General features: G+C 65.0%; 2 protein-coding genes across 6 annotated transcripts; both read left to right on the top strand.

The window, feature by feature from the left end:
• TGM1 (transglutaminase 1) lies at nucleotides 1-10,514 on the top strand. Its single transcript, XM_075018488.1, has 14 exons — nucleotides 1-223; nucleotides 1,424-1,606; nucleotides 1,873-2,142; nucleotides 2,598-2,716; nucleotides 3,102-3,209; nucleotides 4,334-4,508; nucleotides 4,977-5,115; nucleotides 5,352-5,455; nucleotides 5,609-5,697; nucleotides 5,774-5,927; nucleotides 6,876-7,154; nucleotides 7,256-7,416; nucleotides 7,535-7,671; nucleotides 10,277-10,514. Exons 1-14 carry the CDS (start codon nucleotides 1-3, stop codon nucleotides 10,512-10,514), a joined length of 2,379 nt encoding a protein of 792 aa, XP_074874589.1.
• Nucleotides 10,515-11,969: 1,455 nt separating this feature from the next.
• On the top strand, nucleotides 11,970-17,936 carry LOC142025845 (ubiquitin-like protein NEDD8). 5 transcript variants are annotated; one of them, XR_012648727.1, is made up of 13 exons: nucleotides 11,970-12,134; nucleotides 12,391-12,562; nucleotides 13,458-13,568; nucleotides 13,640-13,741; nucleotides 13,848-13,967; nucleotides 14,193-14,292; nucleotides 14,439-14,508; nucleotides 14,591-14,646; nucleotides 14,744-14,799; nucleotides 14,932-14,974; nucleotides 15,942-16,135; nucleotides 16,198-16,816; nucleotides 16,910-17,400. XR_012648727.1 is itself a non-coding variant. In XM_075018524.1 (13 exons), the coding sequence occupies exons 1-13, from the start codon at nucleotides 12,115-12,117 to the stop codon at nucleotides 17,881-17,883; spliced, it is 1,167 nt and encodes a 388-aa protein (XP_074874625.1). In that variant the 5' UTR covers nucleotides 11,985-12,114; the 3' UTR covers nucleotides 17,884-17,936. The 5 variants fall into 5 exon arrangements, 4 of the variants coding, with proteins under 4 accessions (XP_074874626.1, XP_074874625.1, XP_074874623.1 ...); XM_075018524.1 differs by lacking the exon at nucleotides 16,198-16,816 and adding an exon at nucleotides 17,689-17,936 and having other exon boundaries at nucleotides 11,985-12,134; nucleotides 13,857-13,967; nucleotides 15,942-15,989; nucleotides 17,317-17,399; XM_075018522.1 differs by lacking the exon at nucleotides 16,198-16,816 and adding an exon at nucleotides 17,689-17,936 and having other exon boundaries at nucleotides 11,985-12,134; nucleotides 15,942-15,989; nucleotides 17,317-17,399.
• The last annotated feature ends 50 nt before the right edge of the window (nucleotides 17,937-17,986 follow it).

Raw genomic sequence — 17,986 nt, 5'->3', positions numbered from 1 at the left:
ATGCCGGACGCCGACCCCCGCCTGGACCCCGGCCGCTGGGCGGCCGCCAGCTTCCGCCTGCGGGGGGGGGACCCTGCCCCTGCCCCTCGCCCCCGCCGGGGCTTCTGGCGTCGCCTGGGCGGCTGCTGCGGCTGCTGCGGCTGTTGCCGGCGAGGAACCGAGGACTGGGAACCCCCCCCCGGCGAGGTCCCGGGGTGCCGACCCCCCCAGCCCCTGCGGCCAGGTCAGTGCTGGGGCCGGGGGGGGCGAACGGAGGCGGTTTCGGGGCTCCCCGGGGAGGGAAAACGGTGGTTTCGGGGCTCCCCAGGGAGGAAAACGGTGGTTTCGGGGCTCCCCGGGGAGGAAAACAGTGGTTTTGGGGCTCCCCAGGGAGGAAAAGGGCGGTTTCGGGGCTCCCCATGGAGGAAAAGGGCAGTTTCAGGACTCCCCAGGGAGGGAAAAGGCGGTTTCGGGGCTCCCCAGGGAGGGAAAAGGAGGTTTCGGGGCTCCCTAGGGAGGAAAAAGGTGGTTTTGGGGCTCCCTGGAGAGGAAAACGGCAGTTTCAGGACTCCCCAGGGAGGGAAAAGGAGGTTTCAGGGCTCCCCAGGGAGGAAAAAGGCGGTTTTGGGGCTCCCCGTGGAGGAAAAGAGTGGTTTGGGGGCTCCCTGGGGAGGGAAAAGGGCGGTTTCGGGGCTCCCCGGGGAGGGAAAAGGCGGGTTTGGGGCTCCCTGCGGAGGGATAAGGGCGGTTTTGGGGCTGCCTGGGGAGGAAAAAGGCAGTTTTGGGGCTCCCCGGAGAGGAAAACGGTGGTTTCAGGGCTCCCCAGACAGGGAAAAGGGCGGTTTTGGGGCTCCCTGGGGAGGAAAAGGGTGGTTTTGGGGCTCCCCGGGGAGGAAAACGGCGGTTTCGGGGCTCCCTGGGGAGGAAAACGGCGGGTTTGGGGCTCCCCGGGGAGTAAAAAAGGGTAGTTTTGGGGTTCCTTGAGGAGGAAAAAGGGCAGGTTTGGGGCTCCCCTTGGAGGGAAAAGGGCAGTTTCGGGGCTCCCCCCAGGCAGATGAGAAAGTGGGGGGGTGTCCCTCCCCTTCGCCCCTCCCCTTTCTCTCCCCCTGTCCCCATTAGCGGAGAAAAAGTACCAGTTCGGGGCTATGGCCAGGCTATCATGGGGAAGAAAAAGCAGTTTCAAGGCCCCCCCCTCCCACCCTGAGCTGCTTTTAAGGGTTTTGTGCCCCCCCCCAAGGGAAATTTAGGGGGTTTGGGGTCCCCCCTCCCAGCTTCCCCCCCCCGCTTTATCCCCCTGTTCCTGTTTCGGGGCCATTTCCATCTCTACGGGGCTAAATGACAGTTTCAAGGCCCCCCCCGGCAGTGTTCGGGGCCGTTTCGGGGGGTTCCGGAGGTGGGATTCGCGCGGGGTTTTCACCGCCCTCCTCTCCCTTCCCTCCTCCAGGTTTATTGGCCCCCCGGGGGTTGGTGGTGGGCTCGTCGGCCAATCGGATCGCTCACCACACCTCCGAATTCGCCTCCCCCCGCCTGGTGGTGCGGCGGGGGCAGCCTTTCGACCTGCGCGTCCTCCTGCCCCGGCCCTTCGACCCTGACGGCGGCGACGGCCTCTGTGTGGAGCTGACCCTCGGTGGGGGAGGGGCATCAAAATGGGGGGGGGGCTGGGGAGGGGGGAGGGGCAACCATCGCCCCGGACGTGATGATGTCACTCAGGAGGGGCGCTGACATCACCCAGGCTGCCGTGCCCTTGGCCTCGCCCGCCCTCCCCCCCCCCCCCACCAAGGGGCGCGATGGTATCGCCCGGGGCGGGGTGACCTCGCCCGCCCGGGTGATGATCTCACCCGCCCAGGTGATGACGTCACGCCCTGGGGTGGGGGATGATGTCGTCGCCCGCAGGCCCCAACCCACAGGTGGCGAAGGGGACCCACGTCCTCATCCCGTTGGGCGAAACCTCGGCCACCGGCTGGACCGCAGAGGAAGAGGAGCTGGAGGATGGGGTGGAGCCCCTGGGAGGCCCCGCCCTCAACATCTGCCTCACGGCCCCGCCCGACGCTCCCATCGGCCGCTACCGCCTCAGCATCAAGACCCGCACGGGGGTGGGGGAGTACGCGGCGCCCTTCGACGACACCAACGACTTCTTCCTCCTCTTCAACCCCTGGTGCCCTGGTGAGCCAGCCCCGTTTTGGGGAAAAAAAACCCGAGTTTGGGCAATTCGGGGGCTCCCAGGTTTGGTGGTTTCGGGGCTCCCTGATGTGAGATTTGGTGGTTTTGGGGCTCCCCGGGGGGAGATTTGGCAGTTTCGGGGCTCCCCAGTCTTAATTTGGTGGTTTTGGGGCTCCCTGGGGTGAGATTTGGCAGTTTTGGGGCTCCCCAGGGTGAGATTTGGCGGTTTCGGGGCTCCCCAGTCTCAATTTGGCAGTTTCGGGGCTCCCCAGTCTCAATTTGGTGGTTTCGGGGCTCCCCGGGGTGAGATTTGGCGGGTTTGGGACTCCCCAATCTCAATTTGGCGGTTTTGGGGCTCCCCAATCTCAATTTGGCAGTTGGGAGGCTCAAGGCGGGGGGGGGGGGCTCAGGGGGAATTTAAGGACACGACCCTGATTTTGGGGCGCCCCCCCCTCCAGAGGACAACGTCTACATGGAGAAAACGAGTGACCTTAACGAGTATGTCCTTAACGAGACGGGGCGCATCTTCTACGGCACCGAGGACCAGATCGCCGAGCGCTCCTGGAACTACGGGCAGGTACCCCCAAAAATGGGAGAATTCCCCCCCCCGCCCCCCCCAAAAATTGGGGAGACCCTGAAATCCGTGCGGGAAACAGGGCGGGGGTTATTAAAATACGGTGGGCACCCCAAAATCGGTGGATATCCTAAAACGGGGGACCCTAAATTTGGGGGATACCCAAAACGCTATGGGGGGGGTCCCTAAAATCATCATGGGGGTCCCCAAAACCACCAAGGGGGTTGTTTCAAAATTATAAGGGATCCCCGGAACAACACGGGGGGACCCCGAAACCGCTTTTTATTTTTTTTGGAGAAGCAGTTTTTTGAGAGGGCTGGGGGATTTTTGGGGTGGTTTGGAGGGATTTGGGGACTCCCGTGATTTTGGGGTGGGGGGGGGACCCCAGTTTGACGCAGGGGTGCTGGAGGCGTGCCTGTACATCCTGGATCGTCGGGGGATGCCCCACAGCGCCCGGGGGGACCCCATCATCGTGTCCCGCGTCGTCTCCGCCATGGTGGGTTTTTTTGGGGTGAATTATGGGGGATTTGGGGTGAAGCGGGAAGGTGACTTAGAGGATTTGGGGGGGGGGTTGTGGGGGTTTTGGGGGCGCTCGAAGGGGGTTTGGGGGGGAAAATGTGGTGTTGGGGGGGGAGATTATGGGGTTTCGGGTGGAATAGGGGTTTTGGGGGAGCACCGTGGGGTTTTGGGGGGGCGTGGGGGGGGGTTGGGGTCCCCTGGGGGGTTTGGGGGTGAATTATGGGGGTTTGGGGGTAAATTATGGGGGTTTGGAGGTGAGTTGTGCCGGTTTTGTGCTGCTCTAAGGGGGCTTGGGGGGAAAATATGGAGTGCTGGGGGGGGCACTGTGGGGTTTTGGGGTGACTCTATGGGGTTTGGGGGGGTTTCGTTGGGTTTTGGGGGGTGTCAATGGGGTTTGGGGGTTCTTTGGATTTTTGGGGGGGGGGTCTGATGAGATTTTGGGGGGGTTCAGTGGGGGTCGGGTAGATTGCCATGGTGGTTTTGAGGTCGTTCGAGGCTTTTCTGATGACTTTGGGGGGAGATCGTTGGGTTTTTGGGGGGGTGTTCCGATGATTTGGGGGGGGTCGTTGGGTTTTGGGGCATCTCCATGGGGTTTGGGGGTTCTTTGGATTTTTTGGGGGGGTTCTGATGAGATTTTGGGGGGGTTCAATGGGGGGCGGGTGGATTGCCCCAGTGCTTTTGAGGTCGTTCAAGGCTTTTCTGATGACTTTGGGGGGAGATCGTTGGGTTTTTGGGCGGTGTTCCTATGACTTTGGGGGGGGTTGTTGGGTTTTGGGGCATCTCCATGGGGTTTTGGGGGGTTCTTTGAGCTCTTTGGTGGGTTCCGATGACATTTTGGGGGGTCTCGATGGGGTTTGGGGGGGGGCACCCCACAACTTTGGGAGTTTTTGGGGGGCTCTGTGGATTTTCAGCATTACCTGCAGATTTTCCTTGGGGGGTTCCGACGGCGTTTTGGGGGTTCCAACGGCGTTTTGGGGGTTCCGAAGACTTTTTGAAACATCTCGGGCGGGTGGTTCCTGGGTTCTCCGGTTTTTTTTGGGGTGCGGGTGGGGGGAGGAGGAGTTCCGCCCTCTCCCCACCCAACTTTTTGGGGTCCCCCAGGTGAACTCGTTGGACGATAACGGGGTACTGGTGGGCAACTGGACGGGGGACTACGCCCAGGGCACCAACCCCTCGGCTTGGGCCGGTTCCGTCGACATCCTCCGCGCCTACCACGGCACCGGTGCCCCAGTCCGCTACGGCCAGTGCTGGGTCTTTGCCGGCGTCATGACCACCGGTACGTCACTGGTTCATACTGGTTCATACTGGTCCGGCCCTGGCGTAGACGGGGGAGGGGTGTGGGAAGGGCTGGACGCCTCCAGGAGCCGCTAGAAAGCGGATGGGGTCGCTGTAAGGGAGGGAAGTTGGGCATAAGGTGCTAAATTTCCTACTGGTCTATACTGGTTGATACTGGTCTGGAGCAGGTTGATACTGGGAGGTGCTCTGGGGTGCTTGGGGAGCTCCTGGGAGGCGCGCGGCGGCAGGCTGGAGCCTCTAGTATGGGGAAAAGCGAAGCCTAAGTCGTGGTTTTGGTACTGGTTTATACTGGTTTAACCCAGTTAGAGACTGGTTTGTACCGGGAGGGGGTCCGGGGTGCCCCAAGAACCACCGGAAGGCAGATGAGACCCCCCCCCCAGGGAGACAAGTCAACCCCGAGTGAGGCACTTCGATAATGGTTTGTACTGGTTTGTACTGGTGCCCCCAGTGCTGCGGTGCCTGGGCCTCCCCACCCGCACGGTCACCAACTACAACTCGGCCCACGACACCGACGTCTCCCTCACCACCGACATCTACTTCGACGAGAACATGCGGCCCCTGGAGCGCCTCAACACCGACTCCGTCTGGTACCGCTTTATACTGGTTTATACTGGTTTATACTGGTTTGGGGCAGAAGTCATTGGAAGAGGGTGCCAGGAGGTGGTTTGGGGACTGGGAGGGGGAGCGGGAGGCGAGAACAGCCGAGGTAGGGGCCGGGACGCTCGTCCTCGGCCATTCTGGTGCGTATTGGTTTAAACTGGTATATACTGGTCTATGGCCCGGGTCTGTGCTGGTCCATACTGGTTTATACTGGGCCGCGCAGGAACTTCCACGTGTGGAACGACTGCTGGATGAAGCGCCCCGACCTCCCCAATGGCTACGACGGGTGGCAGATCGTCGACGCCACCCCCCAGGAGACCAGCAGCGGTACTGGTTTCTACTGGTCTATACTGGGAGGCACTGGGAGGAAGCCCGGGGGTGCCGGTTTGCGGCCGGCGGCAGAGGGCAGAGCCGCTCAGTGGCTCAGAATGGCCCCTACTGGTCCTTACTGGTTTATACTGGTAACGCCCCCCCCCGCAGGGCTGTTCTGCTGCGGGCCGTGCTCGGTGACGGCGGTGAAGAACGGCGAGGTCTACCTCAAGTACGACACGCCCTTCGTCTTCGCTGAGGTAGGGGGCGGGGCTTATCCCCCCGATGGGCGTGGCTGGGCGTGGGCTATTCTAATGAGGTGGGGCGTGTCCTCAGGTGAACAGCGACAAGGTCTACTGGCAGCGGCAGCCCAACGGCTCCTTCGCGGTGGTGCACGTGGAGGAAGGCGCCATCGGGCGCCGCATCAGCACCCTGGGGCCGGGATCCGGCGCCCGATTGGACATCACCCACCAGTACAAGCACCCCGAGGGTGAGGCCCCGCCCCCGGCGACCCTTGACCCCGTAGCCCTTGACCCCCCCCCCCGACCCAACGACCCTTGAGCCCGTCATCGCTCACCCTGAGCCCCGAGGGTTGATCCTTGGCCCGTTGACACACGACCCTCAACCTGTTGACCCGAGACCCCGACCCTTGGCCCTCTGACCCCATAACCTGTGCCCTTTGACCCCCCGAGGCCTACAACCCATGGGCCCTTGACCCCATAACCCTTGACCTGTTGACCTGAGACCCACGTTGCCATGACTGTGACCCCACAACCCCTGACCTTGTCGTTCTTAACCCCAAATATTGACCCCTTGACCCCACAACCCTTGACCTGTCGACCTGAGACCCTGACCCTTGCCCCTGACCCCACAACCCCTCCCCCAAACCCAACACCCCCTTGACCCCAAGACTCTTACCCCTTGACCCGTTGACCTGAGACCCACGTTGCCATGACCGTGACCCCACAACCCTTGACCTCGCCGTTCTTAACCCCAAATATTGACCCCTTCACCCCGCAACCCTTGACCTGTTGACCCGAGACCCCTGACCCTTGACCCCGAGACCCCATAACCTGTGCCCTTTGGCCCCCAAACCCAACACCCCTTGACCCCAAGACCCCATAACCCTTGACCTGAGACCCATGTTGCCATGACCGTGACCCCACAACCCTTGACCTCATCATTCCCAACCCCAAATATTGACCCCTTGACCCCACAACCCTTGACCTGCTGACCCGAGACCTTGACCCTCACCCCTGACCCCATCACCCCTTCCCTTTGACCCCCAAACCCAACACCCCTTGACCCCAAGACCCCATAACCCTTGACCCGTTGACCTAAGACCCAACAACCCACCCCATGACCCTTGACCCAACGACCCTGCAGCCTAACTTCAACCTACGCCCCCTTGACCCTTGACCTCCGACCCCCCCCGCAGGCTCGGAGGAGGAGCGCAACGCCGTCTCCACCGCCACCTCCCACGGCTCCCGCCCCCGCAACCGGGGGACCCCGTCATCCGGGGAAGTGACGGTGACGGTAGGGGCGGGGCCGGCGGTGGCAGGGGCGGAGCTGGAGCTGCGGGCGGTGGCCCGCAACGAAGGGGCGGAGCCTCGGACGCTCCGCCTCCGCCTGTCCCTCTGCGCCGTCCGCTACACCGGGGTGTCCGGAGCCCCTTTCCGGCAAGAGCAACACCGGCGCGCCGTGCCACCGGGGCAGGGTGAGACGTCGACGCCGCGCGTCCCGTCGGTGACGATTCCGCTCCGGTTGCCGGCGTTGCTGACGTCACCTCCCGTGTCCCGCCCTTTTCCCCCAAACCAGAGGAGACGGTGACAATGACGGTGACCTACGCCGAGTACGGCCCCCACGTCGGCGACCAGGACGCGCTGAAGCTGACGGTGGCCGGAGTCGTGGAAGAAACGGGGCAAGTGGTGGCCAAGGAATTGCGGGTCCGGCTGCACGCGCCCGAGCTCACCCTGACGGTACGGCCGGATTCCCGGAACGCGTCGTGTCCCTCGGATCCCCGGGTGCCGGGATGCGTCCGGCGCGGATTCCCGGATTTTCCCCTCGCCGACGTCTCGGTTCTCTCTCGCGCGGCAGCTGCTGGCCCCGGCGGTGGTGGGGCAGGAGACGCCGGTGCAGGTGGTTTTCCAGAATCCGCTGCCGGAGACCTTGAGCGGAGCCACCCTACGGATGGAGGGAGCCGGCATTTCCTGCCCCAAGCCCTTCCAGATGGGGTGAGGATCCTGGAATGCGGGGGGGAGCTAGGAATTTGGGGAAGGGCAGGGATTCGGGGAGGGTCCCAGGAATTTGGGAGGGTCCCAGGAATTTGGGGGGTCCCAGGAATTCAGGAGGGTCTCAGGAATTCGGGAGGAGACCCAGGAATTTGGAAGGGTCCCAGGAATTCAGGAGGGTCCTAGGAACTTGGGGGTCCCAGGAATTCAGGGAGAGACCCAGGAATTTGGAGAGAGACCCAGCAGTTTGGGGGGTCCCAGGAATTTGGGGGGAGACCCTGGAATTTGGGGGAGATACAGGAATTCGGGGGGACCCAGGAATTTGGGAGGGTCCCAGGAATTTGGGGAGAGACCCAGGAGTTCGGGGGGCACCCAGGAATTTGGAAGGATCCCAGGAATTCAGGAGGGTCCCAGGAATTTGGGGGGACCCAGGAATTCAGAAGGGTCCCAGGAATTTGAGGAAGGAATCAGGAATTCAGGGGCAGACCCAGGAATTTGGGGGGTCCCAGGATTTTGGGGGGAGACCCAGGAATTTGGGGGACACAAGAATTCAGAAGGGTCCCAGGAATTTGGGGGACCCAGGAATTCAGGGAGTCCCAGGAATTCAGGGAGGGACCCAGGAATTTGGAGAGAGACCCAGGAATTTGGGGGGTCCTAGGAATTCAGGAGGGTCCCAGGAATTTGGGGAGGGAATCAGGAATTCGCGGGGGGGGGGGGATACGCAGGAATTTGGGAGGGACCTAGGAAGTTAGGAGGGTCCCAGGAATTCAGGGAGGGTTCCAGGAATTCAGGAGTGTCCCAGGAATTTGGGGGTCCCAGGAATTTGGGAGGAGACCCAGGAATTCAGAGGGGACCCAGGAATTTGGAGATAGATCCAGAAATTTAGGGGGTCCCAGGAATTCGGGGGGGTCCCAGGAATTTGGAAGGGTCCCAGGAATTCAGGGAGGGACCCAAAAATTTGGGAGGGACTCAGGAATTTGGAGAGAGACCCAGTAATTCAGGAGGGTCCCAGGAATTCAGGAGGGTCCCAGGAATTCGGGGAGGGATCCAGGAATTTGGGAGGGTTCCAGGAATTCAGAGAGGGAACCAGGAATTCGAGGGGGTCCCAGGAACTTGGGAGGGAGCTAGGAAGTCAGGAGGGTCCCAGGAATTCGAGGAGGGATCCAGGAATTTGGAGGTCCCAGGAATTCAGGGAGAGACCCAGGAATTTGGAGAGAGACCCAGGAATTGGGGGGTCCCAGGAATTCAGGAGGGTCCCAGGAATTTGGGGAGACCCAGGAATTCAGGGAGGGATCCAGGAATTTGGAGAGACACCCAGGAATTTGGAGAGACACCCAGAAATTTGGGAGGGTCCCAGGAATTTGGGGGGGACCCAGGAATTCGGGAGGGACCCGGGAATTTGGGGAGAGACCCAGAAATGTGGGGGGGGACCCAGGAATTTGGGGGTCCCAGGAATTTGGGGGGGTCCCAGAAATTTGGGAGGGTCCCAGGAATTCGGGGGGGATCCCAGGAATTTGGGGAGAGACCCAGAAATTTGGGAGGGTCCCAGAGATTTGGGAAGGTCCCAGAAATTCAGGGGGGGACCCAGGATTTTGGGGGAGAGACCCAGAAATTTGGGAGGGACCCAGGAATTTGGGGGGGTCCCAGAAATTTGGGAGGGTCCCAGAAATTCAGGGGGGGACCCAGGAATTTGTGGGTGTCCCAGGAATTCGGGAGGGTCCCAGAAATTTGGGAGGGTCCCAGAAATTCAGAGGGGGACCCAGGAATTTGGGGGGGGTCCCAGGAATTCGGGAGGCTCCCAGAAATTCAGGGGGGGACCCAAGAATTTGGGGGATCCCGGGATTTTGGGGGGAGACCCAGGAATTCGGGAGGGTCCCAGGAATTTGGGAGGGTTTCAGGAATTCAGGGGGGACCCAGGAATTTGGAGAGACACCCAGAAATTTGGGAGGGTCCCAGGAATTTGGGATGGTCCCAGGAATTTGGGGGTCCCAAAAATTTGGGAGGGTCCCAGGAATTCGGGGGGGATCTCAGGAATTCAGGAGGGTCTCAGGAATTCAGGCGGGACCCACGAATTTGGAGAGAGACCCAGAAATTTGGGGGGTCCCAGAAATTTGGGAGAGACCCAGGAATTCAGGAGGGTCCCAGGAATTTGGAGAGAGACCCAGAAATTTGGGGGTTCCCAGGAATTTGGGAGCGTCCCAGAAATTTGGGAGGGTCCCAGAAATTCAGGGGGGGGGCCCAAGCATTCGGGAGGGACCCAGGAATTTGGGGAGAGACCCAGAAATTTGAGAGGGTCCCAGGAATTTGGCGGGGGACCCAGGAATTTGGGGGGGTCCCAGGAATTTGGGGGGGTCCCAGGAATTCAGGGGGAGGATTCCCAGGAATTCTGGGTGGGGTCTCCCCAGAAATTCGGGATGGACCCCAAAATTCGGGCCGGGGGGGTGGGGATCCCGGTTGGCCAAACTGGGGCCACCCAGCGCCCGGGTGACGGGACCAGCCGCTGTCGAGAGACGACCCGGGCGTCGGGGTGGGGGTCCGGGATTTTGGGGGTGGGGAGGGGTCACGCGGGTGACCCCGCCCTTCACCCCGCGACCCCTCCCTCCGCCAGGTCGGTGGGGGCGGGGCAGACGGTGCGGCTACGCCAGGCGGTGGTCCCGCTCCGCCCGGGGCGTCGGCGGTTGGTGGCGGCGCTGGAGAGTCCCCAGCTCGGGCCCCTCCACGGCGTCCTCCAGCTCGACGTCGCGCCCGCTCCCGCCGGGAGCGCTGGGAGCACTGGGAGCCCCCCCCGGCGCCCGCGACGAGCTCGGCGTCGGGCCCCTCCCCCCGCCGGGAGCACCGGGGGGTGACGTGGGGGGCGCTGGGATAGGCGTGGAGGGGGGACTGGGGGCGCTGGGGCCACGTTTGGGCTCGACTGGGAGCACTGGGAGGGCGTGGGGGGGGGACTGGGAGCATATTTGGGCTCTACTGGGAGCACTGGGACGGCGTGGGGGGGGGACTGGGAGCACTGGGAGGATGACTGGGGGCACACTTGGGCTCTGCTGGGAGAGTGTGGAGGGGGGGCTGGGGGCACTGGGAGGATGACTGGGAGCACTGGGGCCACATTTGGGCGCTACTGGGAGAACTGGGAGGGCGTGGAGGGGGGACTGGGAGCACCGGGGGGATGACTGGGGGCACATTTGGGTGCTACTGGGAGAACTGGGAGGGCGTGGAGGGGGGACTGGGAGCACTGGGAGAGGGTCTGGGGGCACTGGGAGGATGACTGGGAGCACTGGGGCCACATTTGGGCTCTACTGGGAGCAGTGGGAGGGCGTGGAGGGGGTACTGGGGGCACTGGGAGGACGACTGGGAGCACTGGGGCCATGTTTGGGCGCTACTGGGAGAACTGGGAGGGCGTGGAGGGGGTACCGGGGGCACTGGGAGAGGGTCTGGGGGCACTGGGAGGATGACTGGGTCCACATTTGGGCGCTACTGGGAGCACTGGGAGGGCGTGGAGGGGGGACTGGGAGCACTGGGAGGATGACTGCGGCCACACTTGGACTCTACTGGGAGAGTGTGGAGGGGGGGCTGGGGGCACTGGGAGAATGACTGGGAGCACTGGGGCCACATTTGGGTGCTACTGGGAGCACTGGGAGAGGGTCTGGGGGCACTGGGAGGACGACTGGGAGCACTGGAGCCACATTTGGGCTCTACTGGGAGCAGTGGGAGGGCGTGGAGGGGGTACTGGGGGCACTGGGAGGATGACTGGGAGCACTGGGGCCACATTTGGGTGCTACTGGGAGAACTGGGAGGGCGTGGAGGGGGTACCGGGGGCACTGGGAGAGGGTCTGGGGGCACTGGGAGGATGACTGGGAGCACTGGGGCCACGTTTGGGCTCTACTGGGAGCACTGGGAGGGGTTACTGGGGGCAGCAGGGGGTTGACTGGGAGCGCTGGGAGCAGGTTTGGGCTGTACTGGGAGCGCTGGGAGCTGGTTTCGGGGGTCACTGGGAGCGCCCTGCCCCCGCCGCTCCCCCCCATTTCCCCTCTTTCGCCCTAAACTGCCCCGATGACGTCATCGGGCCTCCGCCCCGCCTCACGTGACGTCACCCCCACCCGTCCCCGCCCCCTTCGCTCCACGTCCTCAATAAAGCTCCGTGACGGAAAAAGCGGCTCCGTGACGTCACGGCGCGGGGGGGGGGGGGGCGGTGCCGCGGGGGTGGGGGCGGGACGAGGCGGGGCAGCGCGGGGGGAAGTGACGACACGAAGGGGCGGGGAGAGCGCGTGGCGATTGGTCGCGGCGGCGGCCGGGGGGGGCGGGGCCAGGCTTTGAAAGCGCGGCTCGGCGGCGCGCTGACGTCACTTCCGCCGCGGCGACCACGCGGAGCCGCCGCCGCCGCCGCCGTCCCGGTGCCGCCGGTGCCGCCGCGTGGCCCCCGCTGCCGGAAGTGACGAACGCGCCTCACGCAACATGGGCGGAAGTGACGTCAGGTGAGCGGCGCGGGGACGGGGGGAGGGAGGAGACCGGGAGGTGGGGGGGCGGCGCTTCCGGGTTGGGGGGCGTGGCCGAGTTGGTGGGCGGGGGCTGGGAGAGGGGTGGGACGGGGCTGGGGGCGGGACTGTGAAACCGGGGGCGGGGCTGAGGGCGTGTCTCCAGGCGGGGGGCGTGTCTCCATGCCTGTGGGTGGGCTCTGGCCGCCGGGGTGGGCGGAGCCCCGCCAGTGACCCCGCCCCCCGCCGCCCCCAGCCCGGGCGTGTCCCTGCGGGTGGTGCTGGCGGGGGCGTGGCACGTGGTGCGTGGGCGGAGCCTGGGCCAGTTCCCGCGGGTGCTGGGGCTGCTGGAGGCCGTGGGGCGGGCGGCCCCCGCCGCCGTCCGCTTCCGACATGGCGCCCGCCTGCGCCTCGGCCTGCAGGCCGCCGTGAGTATGCCCCAACGCCCCTCCCCTTCCCGGCTGCCGCCCTCCCGAGGTGGCCACCGCCACACCCCCCTCCCCTCCACACCTCCCAAGATGGCTGCCAGCCCCGCCCACCTCCCCTCTGCACCTCCCAAGATGGCCACCACCCTGCCAACCTCCCCTCCACACCTCCCAAGATGGCTGCCAGCCCCGCCCACCTCCCCTCTGCATCTCCCAAGATGGCCACCACCCTGCCAACCACCCATCCACACCTCCCGAGATGGCTGCCAGCCCCGCCCACCTCCCCTCTGCACCTCCCAAGATGGCCGCTGCCCCACCCACCTCCCCTCCACACCTCCCAAGATGGCTGCCAGCCCCGCCCACCTCCCCTCCGCGCCTCCCAAGATGGCCACCGCCACACCCCCCTCCCCTCCACACCTCCCAAGATGGCTGCCAGTCCCGCCCACCTCCCCTCTGCACCTCCCAAGATGGCCGCTGCCCCACCCCCCTCCCCTCCACACCTCCCAAGATGACTGGCAGTCCTGCCAACCTCCTCTCCACACCTCCCAAGATGGCTGCCAGCCCCACCCACCTCCCCTCTGCACCTCCCAAGATGGCCACCATCCATCCCCCCCGCCCACCAAGATGGCCACCACGCCCCACCCACCACCCTTCCCATCATGCCCAGGAGCTGGCGGCCATCTTCCCCGGGTTCCCCACGGTGGTGGCCATCTTGCCAGGCCCGGCGGCCATCTTCCCCTCACGCCCCAGGGCCGGCGGCCATCCTCCCCGACTTCCCCGTAGTGGCGGCCATCTTGCCGTGCTCTCCCCTCTCCCGGCAGCCATATTGTCATTCCCCCCTCCCCTCCCTGCCGGCAGCCATCTTCCCCGCCCCGCCGGCGGCCATCTTCCCCCGCAGGTGGTGGTGCAGATGCTGCAGGAGGCCCAACCCGACGGGAAAATCTTCGACGCCGTCGATTCCTTCTTCCCCGAGGGGGACGCGCCGGCGGCGGCCGGCCACGCCCAGGCCGTGAGTGACGGGGGCGGGGGGGGGGCGGGGGGACCCCGCCCTCGCCGCCCCGCCCTGACCCCGCCTTCCAGACCCCCCAGGAGCTGGCGATGGTGGGGGAGGCGCAGGAGAGCTTCCGCGACTTGGTGCTGGCGCTGCTGGCGGACCGCGGGCGGCGGGCGGCTTACCTGCAGGTACCTTCCCCCAGTAGCTCCCCAGTGCCCTCCCAGTTGCTCCCAGTTGCTCCCAGTTGCTCCCAGTTGCTCCCAGTTGCTCCCAGTGCCTCCCAGTGCCTCCCAGTATCCCCAGGGCCCGGCGCGGCAGGAGTATGGGGAGCCGTTCCTGCAGGCGCTCGAGCACCTTTTCTACGAGTACCTGCAGCGGCTGGAGAGCGCCCTGCCCCCCCCCGACCTGCGGCAGGTGGGCGGGGTCTCGGGGGGTGGGTGGGTGGGTGGGGCCTCGAGGGGGGTGGGGCCTGCGGAGGGGGCGGGGCTTCCGAGGGCGTTAGGGAAACGGCTTAAGGGCAGTGCTTGATGGGAGGGGCGTCAAAGGGGGTGGGGCTTATGGAGGAGGGCGGGGCTTTGCCCAAAGGGGGGGGGGCTTGTCTCGGTCCCACCCCCTGACCCTGCCCCGTCCCCCTTTCAGCTCCACGAGGCGGTGTGGAGGCACGCCCCTCCCAGACTCCGCCCCTCTAACCTGCCGATCCTGAGCCGGTATTTGGTGGACATGGGCCACGCCCACTGCGGTAGGTGGGGCTTAGCGCAAGGTGCGGGGCTTAACAAATGGGGGTGGGGCTTGGCACCGTGGGGGTGGGCCTAAGGACAAGGGGTGTGGCTTTGGATGGAGGGTGTGGACCCAGAAGCCCCGCCTAACTCGAAGCCCCGCCCCCAGGTCCTGTGCCCCGCCCCCTGACCGCCGGTGCCCGGATGCCTGGGTCCCTCTGCCAGGACTCGCCCACCCGGTGAGGTGCCACGCCCCCCCTTTTTCCCTCCATTAAGCTCCGCCCCCTTTCCCCTCATTGCCTCTGGCTCCACCCCCTGCAGCCTAAGGTCCCGCCCAGGCCGCCGGAAGCTCCTCCCTCTCAAGGCCCCACCCATAAGTGAGTATTGAGGGGAGGGGCCTCAAGCCCCACCCCGGGGTGGGATTCAGGCACCCGGGCCCCGCCCTGACCCCTCCGTCCCACCTCTCCCCCGCAGATTTCGCCGATGACATCATCAGCGACTCGGAGGACGACAGTTACCCGTGCAGAAAGGTGGGGCGGCTGAGGGGAGGGGCCAATTAGCGGTCTGGGGGGGGTTAATTAGTGACGGGGGAGGGTTAATTAGTGACCGAGCGTGGGGCAATTAGGGGAGGCGGGCGATTTATTCCCCTTTTTCTCCTCCAGGCCCGAGCCCTGCCCATCTCCCGCCGCGCCCCGCCCCGCTCCGGTGAGTGCCCCGCTCTTAATTACCCCCTTAATTAACCCTGATGTTAATTACCCCCCCCCAGGCCTCTGCCAAATAATGAGCCACGGGGATTGCTCTGCTGCCACATTGTGGGCTAGCCCCGTCCCCTTCCCTTGTGGCTCCGCCCCCTGCCATCCCATTGGTCCGCTCTATCCGTGCTCACACCCCATTGGTCCCCCTGAACTCCAGTGGTTCCACCCATCCTTCCTAGTGCCCTCAATGGGGCCATTCCATGTCCTGGATGGGGAGGGGGGGGGGATGTAAAAGGGCCAATAGGCTTCTAGGAGGGAAGGAGGTGGCCAATGGGAGCGCGGCAGGGGTGGGGGGGGGCGGGCCGCGGGGCATGATGGGATTGAGTCTCTAAAAGTTTAAATTTGGGAGAAAAACCGCCATTTTTCGCCTGCGTCTGCCACCCCCCCCCCTCATCCCCGCGGTGGTCCGCTCCGGCGGCAGGGGCGGGCCTTGCTCGCCGTTGATTGGCCGCCGCGCGGCGGAGCGAGCGCCGCGTCGGCCAATAAGGTGTGGCAGAGGAGAAAAAGGGCGGGAGGGGCGCGGAACTACAACTCCCAGCAGCCCCCGCGCGGGCGGGCGCCGCCATTTTGTGTCACCGGCGGCAGCGGCGTCCCCGCGGAAATAGAGAAGGGGGTGGAGGCGGGAGGGAAGTGACGTAGTAGGCGGGGCTCGGGGGGGGGCATTTCCGCTTCCGGGCGAGGGGAGAGGAGCCGGCGCGGCCACGATGCTGATCAAAGTGAAGGTGGGACGGGGGGGGGGGGGACACCGGGAACGTCCCGGGGCGGTGGGGGGGGTGTAGGCCGCGCCGCGGGGCATTGTGGGATTGTTGGGGGGGGGGGTCTCGCGGGGCGCTGGGGGAGATTTGGGGGGGGCTGCCCCGGGGCATTGTGGGATTGGGGGTTCTTACAAGGTCTCCCCCCCCCCCATCCCCCCCCAGACTCTGACAGGGAAAGAGATCGAGATCGACATCGAGCCCACGGACAAGGTAGGAGGCCCTGCCCCCTTCCCAGCATGCTTTTCGCTCTGCCCTGGTGTCCCATGATGCTCCGCGGTGAGGCGGAGGGGACGGGGTGTCTTCTGGGGTCCCCCCCGCGGTGATGCTCTGTGGCAGGGTTGTGTCCCACTGAGAAGGTCCTCCTGCATCCCATGATGCTCTGGAGAGGGTCTCCTGTATCCCATAATCACCTGGGGAGGTCCTCCTGCATCCCATGATGCTCTGGGGAGGGTCTCCTGCATCCCATAATCCCCTGGGGAGGTCCTCGTACATCCCATGGTCCCCTGGGGAGGTCCTCCTGCACCCCATGATCCCCTGGGCAGGTCCTCCTCCATGCCAGGATGTCTGGGCAGGTCCTCCTGCATCCCATAATACCCTGGGAAGGTCCTCCTGCATCCCGTGATCCTTTGGGGAGATCCTCCTGTATCCCGTGATGCTCTAGGAAGGGTTTCCTGCATCCCATGATGCTCTGGGCAGGGTCTCCTGCATCCCACAATCCCCTGGGGAGGTCCTGCTCCATCCTATGATGCTCTGGGCAGGTCCTCCTGCATCCCATGATTCCCTGGGCAGGTCCTTCTCCATCCCATGATGCTCTGGGGAGGGTTTCCTGCATCCTGTGATCTTTTGGGGAGATCCTCCTGTATCCCATGATGCTGTGGGAAGGGTTTCCTGCACCCCATAATCCCTGTGGCAGGTCCTCCTGCATCCCATGATGCTCTGGGGAGGGTCTCCTGCATCCCACAATCCCCTGGGCAGGTCCTCATACATCCCATAGTCCCCTGGGGAGGTTCTTCCACACCCCATGATCCCCTGGGCAGGTCCTCCTGCATCCCATAGTACCGTGGGCAGTTTCTCCTGCATCCCAGCGTCGCCTGGAGAGGTCTTCGTGCATCCCATGGTGCTCTGGGGAGGTCCTCCTGCATCCCATAATACCCTGGGCAGGTCCTCTTCCATCCCATCATGCTCTGGGGAGCGTCTCCTGCCTCCCGTAATGTCCTGAGAAAGATCTCGTGCATCCCATCATCACCCTGGGGAGGTCCTCCTGCATCCCATGATGCTCTGGGGAGGACCTTGCACATCCCATAATCCCCTGGGCAGCTCCTCCTGCATCCCACAATCCCCTGGGGCAGTTCCACCCCCCACCCCCCCCCAGCCGATCTTTCCCCCCTCCCACCGTTCCCCCGGGGCAAGGTTCGGTGGCTGGGGGGGGTGTCTGTGTCCCCCAGCATCCCACAATGCCCTGGGGCGGCGGGAGGTCTCTCAGCGTCCCACCGTGCGGCGGGAGAGACCCCCAGCGTCCCACGATGCCTCGGGGCAGGTGGAGCGGATCAAGGAGCGGGTGGAGGAGAAGGAGGGGATCCCCCCCCAGCAGCAGCGCCTCATCTACAGCGGCAAGCAGATGTGAGGGGGCGGGGCCTGAGAGGGCGGGGCCTACGGGGGGCGGGGTCTGATGGGGTGTGGCTCTCGGGGCGGGGTTACAGGAGGGGGGCTGTGGCCTCGGTGGCGCACGTGGGGAGACGGGGTGGGGCTTGCGACAGGGTGTGTTCTACAAGGGGAGGGGCTTGTGCTGGGCGTGGGCTGCCTAGGGGTGTGGGTTATGAATGGGTGGGGTGGGGAAGGGGGCGTGGCTTGGGGGAAAAGGGGCGCGGTGCTGCCTTTTGACCCCGCCCCGATCTCTCCCCTCCCGCAGGAACGACGAGAAGACGGCCGCCGACTACAAGATCCAGGGCGGCTCCGTCCTCCATCTTGTCCTCGCCCTGCGGGGGGGCGGGGCGCCGCGGTGAGGGGGCGGGGCTCGCGCCGGCCGCCACGCCTCTCCCTCAGCCCCGCCCAGGAAAGGGCGGGGGGAGCCCTGCCCCGCTCTCCTGGCTCCACCCCGCTCTGAGGTTGTCTCCCTTGCACGGCCCCCCTATTTAATAAAGGTTCTTGGTGATGTCACGCCGGCGGCCTCTGATGTCATTTGGGCGCGGGTGTGGGCAAGCGGCGTT

This window comes from Buteo buteo, chromosome 30 (assembly GCF_964188355.1).
Source record: "Buteo buteo chromosome 30, bButBut1.hap1.1, whole genome shotgun sequence".
Lineage (NCBI taxonomy): Eukaryota > Metazoa > Chordata > Aves > Accipitriformes > Accipitridae > Buteo > Buteo buteo.
The sequence above is the reverse complement of the archived record's forward strand: the minus strand, read 5'-3'. Positions and strand labels throughout refer to the sequence as shown.

What these genes read in the sequence shown, in the direction of transcription:
- TGM1 (XM_075018488.1), top strand. Translation starts at nt 1, where the DNA reads ATGCCGGACGCCGACCCCCGCCTGGACCCCGGCCGCTGGGCGGCCGCC. An exon ending in TGCCGGCGTCATGACCACCG is followed by an intron (nt 4,509 to 4,976) that starts GTACGTCACTGG and finishes TGGTGCCCCCAG; the next exon opens with TGCTGCGGTGCCTGGGCCTC. An exon ending in CGCCCTTCGTCTTCGCTGAG is followed by an intron (nt 5,698 to 5,773) that starts GTAGGGGGCGGG and finishes GCGTGTCCTCAG; the next exon opens with GTGAACAGCGACAAGGTCTA.
- LOC142025845 (XM_075018522.1), top strand. Translation starts at nt 12,115, where the DNA reads ATGGGCGGAAGTGACGTCAG. An exon ending in GCCTCGGCCTGCAGGCCGCC is followed by an intron (nt 12,563 to 13,457) that starts GTGAGTATGCCC and finishes CTTCCCCCGCAG; the next exon opens with GTGGTGGTGCAGATGCTGCA. An exon ending in CGGCCGGCCACGCCCAGGCC is followed by an intron (nt 13,569 to 13,639) that starts GTGAGTGACGGG and finishes CCCGCCTTCCAG; the next exon opens with ACCCCCCAGGAGCTGGCGAT.